We start from the raw sequence: 5,474 nt of genomic DNA on the forward strand, positions 1-5,474 counted from the left end.
CTCCAAAATGAACTATCTTAACGAGCTCGCTTAACAATTCGAGCTCGAACCATGCTCGTTTAACACAATAAACGAGCTATTAACGAACCGAGCTCGAGCTCGAGCTATTCGCGAGATTAATAATTTTCAAATAAGTCGAGCTCGAGCTTAATGATAAACTATCGAATCGTGCTAAAGCCGAGCTCGTGCCTATATATATCCGAAACGAGCCGAGCTCGAGCCTGATATTTTTTGTCTCGGTTCGACTCATTTACATCCCTACATGCATGTACATAGCGACAACACCTTTGTGACTTTAATGTGCGTCATATGAAAATTTAATTTAGTATAGTGGAATGCAGGATGCATCCATAGTGATGCACCACGTAGAACTTGTGTGCGGCAGATTAGTTTAAGATATTCTGGGATGCGGAGTGCACGGTTTAATGGTATTCTTGTTCATCTGTTAAAGGTCGAGTGCACATTTCATGCTGAGTATGTTCGTTTGTGGTGGATGCCAGCAACAAAACTCTAGAAGGATCTGAAAGACAACCAAAGATATTGATGAAGTCCGGATCAGATAGGTTTCATAATTTTTATTGAGGTGTGAAAATATTAGCAATTAAATCTTAAAATTTATTAAATCTCAAATAACCAAAAATTTAAAATATTCTATTTACACCATCTCCAAAAGCTAACTAAAGGAATGAATTGTCCGACAACTCTTTAGGATTTTATCCAATATAATTAACATAAACCCTTATGTCCATAAATGAATATCTGAGAGTTGTCCAACACATAACGGTGGAACATGAGTCTGATATTATGTCAAGATTGAGATTTGGACTCAACTCAACTCAAAAGCTAGCACAATTAAGGAGGATCGTACAAATCTATATATATAACTTCCATGGATTTTATCTAAATGATGTAAGACAACTAACTATTAAGATTGAGACTTGGTCCTAACTCAACCCAAAAAGTTAGCTCAAGAGCGAATATTGTCCAAATTAATATATGCAACTCTCAAGAATTTTATCTAACCGATGACACCGACTCACGCCCAAGAATAAATATATGGAGTGTGAAATTTACAAATGAGCTAACTATAAACACAGAAACGATGAACCAACTATAGACCCTCCAACCCATGAACTTAGAAACGATGAACCAACTATAGACCCTCGAACCCATGAACTTAATCTCTGGTATATTAACTCAAAGAATTGTTCAAATTATTATATGCAACTCGGGTTTTTATCCGACCGACAACTAATCGACACCAGTAACGTCTCTTTCTTCCACCTTTTGGTTTTTTGGTATCTCCCCTTTGAATTCTCATGCCCATGTCCATGCCTTACATCTGTACCTTGATTTTTGAATTATTCACATGTTGATTGGATTGTTCACTTTCTCGCGTCGGCTGGTTTGAATTGCTTCTTCGATTTTTGACTTGTGATGAAATTCCAGGAGCTAAACAGTTTATATACTTGCATACCAGAAGCTGAGGGCTGCATTTTGAATTCAAGATCTCTCTTTTTGGTTTTTGATGGAATCTGAATCGCAGAGGAAGAGCTAATGCGTGATGGAAGATATCTCTGGTGTGATTGCGATGCCCAAGGGAGAATTCCAACTCCATCCTCTCTCTACAAGTTTAAAGCAGCTTCAGTTTGCTGTTCCGGATCTAGGGCGAGCTTTTCAGGTGTTTTTCTCTTCTCCTTTTTCTTTTCTAATCTATGGATTCAATTCTGCTTGACCTACATCGTGTTTAAATTGCTTTGTTACCGCGAAAGGGTCCTTTTGGAGATGAGCGGACCATGGGGTTTTGTGGAGTGGCCGAGTCGGGGAGAGGAGGCGAAACATGATGTTAATTTAGAAAACTTGAAAATGCTTTGGCGCTGCTGCTTTTGGGAGTGTGGTGAATGGGTATCTTTAGTCATAAATAATTTCATATATATATGCTATGGAAAATACATTTATTGTAAGTTTTTTATGTATCAGAGTATCACTTGTAATTGATTAATACATGGCGTTTTGCTCCAAGAAGCTTCAAGTTTTACAAATATAGTTTGTCTAGTTTACCTTGCAAAGCTTTGATGGGAGAAAACTTTTAGCTTTCCTAGAAAAGCAACTCATTTGATTCACTTCAGGATTTTGTGAGAACTAGAGAAGTTGCCGAGTTCCTCAGTGGTGCATTAGCAGGGGCTATGACCAAAGCTGTTCTTGCTCCACTGGAGACCATCAGGTCTGTTGCATCTTATTGCTCGCTGATCTACTTCTCCCAAGTTTTATCTGGTACCTTGTTTATGGCTATGACTAATTGTCATATTTCTTATATAATGAATTAATATGAAAGAACCTGCAGATAGTAGTAAGTTCCTGTCAAGCTTGTCACTAACTGAAAACATTGGCACATGATGTAACCCTTTGCTTTGCTTAGATTGATAACTTTCTAAACAAGAAAGAAGTTTTTAAGTGTTACAAATAATTTCTTTCTATAGACTGGGGATAAAAAAAACATTGTGATCTACTTTAACTACTATTTTTAAAATTTTTGTCTGCTGTAATATCACAATTTGCTGTGTCAGAATTTGTAGTTTCTTTGACTTGGTTATTGGTGTACATTATGAAACATCAGGGAAGGCGTTAACCATTAGTTGTTGTTATTGCTGGTTTATGAGTGTAAATTTGATTTTTTTTTTCAACCTTTTCACGTCTAATGTGATATTTTGGAATCTGCAGGACAAGAATGGTGGTCGGAATCGGGTCTAAAAACATTTATGGTAGTTTTATGCAGATAATTGAACAGCAGGGGTGGCAAGGACTATGGGCTGGAAATGCTATAAATATGCTTCGCATAATTCCAACCCAGGCAATTGAGCTTGGAACTTTTGAATATATCAAGAGGGCAATGACATTAGCACAAGAGAATCGAAATCAAACTGAAAGCCCGAAGTTGCAGATTGGTTCGACGAGCCTCAGATTTTCTCTGTCATGGCTCTCTCCCATAGCCGTGGCTGGTGCTGCTGCTGGAATTGTTAGCACCCTTGTGTGTCATCCTCTTGAAGTTTTAAAGGTATGTGTGCAGGTAGATTTGTCTCTTTGGAGACTGAAGAAAATGAGGATAGTGAAGTACATTAAAATGTACTACGTGGATTCCTTTCCAGACAAAACACACACTGATTCCCACCAATGCTCAAAGTGATGAACTTTAATATATACTTCTCCAATTAATTTCTTTCTTTCTGTCTGTTTTTCCTTTTTCTATCTCCCATTTATCTAGTTCCTTTAGTTCCTTATTGGAGCAATTATGATCTGGAAGTCTATCCAGGGCAACTGTTCAAATCTATCATGACATAGCCTTGAGGTGCTCTACAGACCTTACTATAATCTAAAATACTTCTTGTAGCTATGAATCAAAAAACTATTTTCTTGTACAACGTGATGAGATGAATTACTCTATTGCAACGCACACTGGCAACCATTTTAAGAAACATCCTGCTACATCTCTCATCTTCTTTATTTTATCACCAGTGAAAATTTTCATTTGTCTTACTGTTATTATTGAGTAGGTTCTAATCTTCATTATCTGATTGCATTCCTTATCTAATGTAGGATAGATTGACTGTAAGTCCTGAGGTATATCCTAATCTAAGTATTGCAATGCACAAAATTTATAAAGATGGTGGAGTTCGGGCTTTCTACTCTGGGATTTCACCCACGTTGATTGGCATGCTCCCTTACAGCACGTGCTACTATTTCATGTACGAGACAATGAAAAAATCATATTGCTTAGCGCAGAAAAAGGAATCTTTAACTCGAGCAGAGATGCTCTTAGTTGGTGCTCTTTCTGGTATAACTTTTGTATCAATGTTTCAATGTGTTCTTGTATTGTCATACTATCAATGGAGTTTCATTAAAAGAATACCTATTTCTAATCACTTTTTAATATGACAATCTACACATGGGTTGAACAGCAATTTTGGCTGCACAAGAGAAAAATACATGATGTGGTAGTTCGGACCTTGTCTGATAACCGCGAGTTTATTATGAAAATTGGAAAGCATCAAATTTATTCTCGTGGTTTTCACGTGAACTAAACAAAGTCAGCAATTTTAAGAATAGGAAGTACATTGAGTAGAATACTGTGGTTATAAGCTAGTGCTTAACATGTTTCAGGCTTGATGGCTAGCACGATTAGTTATCCTTTGGAGGTTGCAAGAAAACAGCTGATGGTTGGAGATATACGAGGTAAATGCCCACCCCACATGGCAGCTGCACTCGCACAAGTTGTCAGAGAGGAAGGGCTGATGGGGCTTTACAGAGGCTGGGCTGCTAGTTGTTTGAAAGTCATGCCCTCTTCTGGTATCACCTGGATGTGCTATGAAGCTTGGAAAGATATATTGCTAGGTCGTTCGTGACTAGGAGGCACAATCTTCTTAGTTTGAAACCATTTTTGAAGGGGTTTCAATGGGCAATCTGGAGAACCACTTGTTTCAGGCCATGTATACCTTTTTGTAACTGTTGGAAGGCTCTAGTTGACTTTTGTTCTTATCAGTGGTGCACTGGTGACAAAGATAATAGATGAACCCAATCATTATTATAATTTTGAAAAATATTCCAATTGATCTACATTTATTGGGTGCATAGAATTTTCTCCTACCATTTTTGCCCAAGTTTTAGTTGTTTTTGTTGGAATTTAAACACAAACTTCAGTATCTATTTCCAAGTACATCAAAACTGAAACGTCTACTGCTTAAAATACTATTGAAATGTTTTTTTTTTAAAGTGTATGATCGAACATACACACATCAATATTTAAATAAGTTAAACATGTGTTTTAAAAGGTCATCCAATCTCTGAATAAAAATAATTATAGTTAATTAAATATTAAAATGAAATCGATCTCCTGCTCTACTGTTTTAAAGAGAAGCTCATACAGATACCGAAAGTTTGACGAACCAACAACGTAACAAGATTCAAAAACATTAAAAAATATTGCTTAAACCCATGACTCATTATCATGTTATGTGGAAGAAATGCAAGGTCCTCGGGTTTTCACGTGCACCCCAGCTCAGCCTACTCAGTTTTCAGCGCTTCCAGTCTCCTCAAACACATGATCACCTGCATCAATCACACCTAGTGAGTTTAAAGACTCAGTACACCTGAACCGTGATAGCAAGTTCATATACATCACATGCAACAGTGAAAAGTACTGTAATTAAAATATCTTTCATGATATTAAAAGCATGAGCTTAAACATAACGTGTCAAAGCATAAACGTGTCCATAACATATATCATCATGTCAAAATATACGTGTTCAATTTTCTTTATTTGAATTTCATTAATTAGTTATGACTTTCGTATCAGTTCTAATCGATTGATCTATCTATGTAAAACCGCGGTACCCGGCGGCGAGGATATCAGCGGCAGTATTACCCATCCACCGAGCCTTGGCCTTACATGTACGTGTTCATGTTCATGTTAGTTACAA

The 5,474-nt window shown here is 37.0% G+C and overlaps 1 protein-coding gene across 1 annotated transcript; it reads left to right on the plus strand.

Annotated features, from left to right (window-relative positions):
- The first annotated feature begins 1,245 nt into the window (after nucleotides 1–1,245).
- LOC142553696 (putative mitochondrial adenine nucleotide transporter BTL1) lies at nucleotides 1,246–4,631 on the plus strand. Its single transcript, XM_075664137.1, has 5 exons — nucleotides 1,246–1,681; nucleotides 2,130–2,224; nucleotides 2,722–3,055; nucleotides 3,595–3,832; nucleotides 4,159–4,631. Exons 1-5 carry the CDS (start codon nucleotides 1,565–1,567, stop codon nucleotides 4,398–4,400), a joined length of 1,026 nt encoding a protein of 341 aa, XP_075520252.1. The 5' UTR covers nucleotides 1,246–1,564; the 3' UTR covers nucleotides 4,401–4,631.
- The last annotated feature ends 843 nt before the right edge of the window (nucleotides 4,632–5,474 follow it).

The sequence above is a fragment of the Primulina tabacum genome, chromosome 8 (genome assembly GCF_025594145.1).
Source record: "Primulina tabacum isolate GXHZ01 chromosome 8, ASM2559414v2, whole genome shotgun sequence".
Taxonomy (NCBI): Eukaryota; Viridiplantae; Streptophyta; class Magnoliopsida; order Lamiales; family Gesneriaceae; genus Primulina; species Primulina tabacum.

What these genes read in the sequence shown, in the direction of transcription:
- LOC142553696 (XM_075664137.1), top strand. Translation starts at nt 1,565, where the DNA reads ATGGAAGATATCTCTGGTGTGATTGCGATGCCCAAGGGAGAATTCCAA. An exon ending in GCTCCACTGGAGACCATCAG is followed by an intron (nt 2,225 to 2,721) that starts GTCTGTTGCATC and finishes TGGAATCTGCAG; the next exon opens with GACAAGAATGGTGGTCGGAA. An exon ending in ATCCTCTTGAAGTTTTAAAG is followed by an intron (nt 3,056 to 3,594) that starts GTATGTGTGCAG and finishes TATCTAATGTAG; the next exon opens with GATAGATTGACTGTAAGTCC.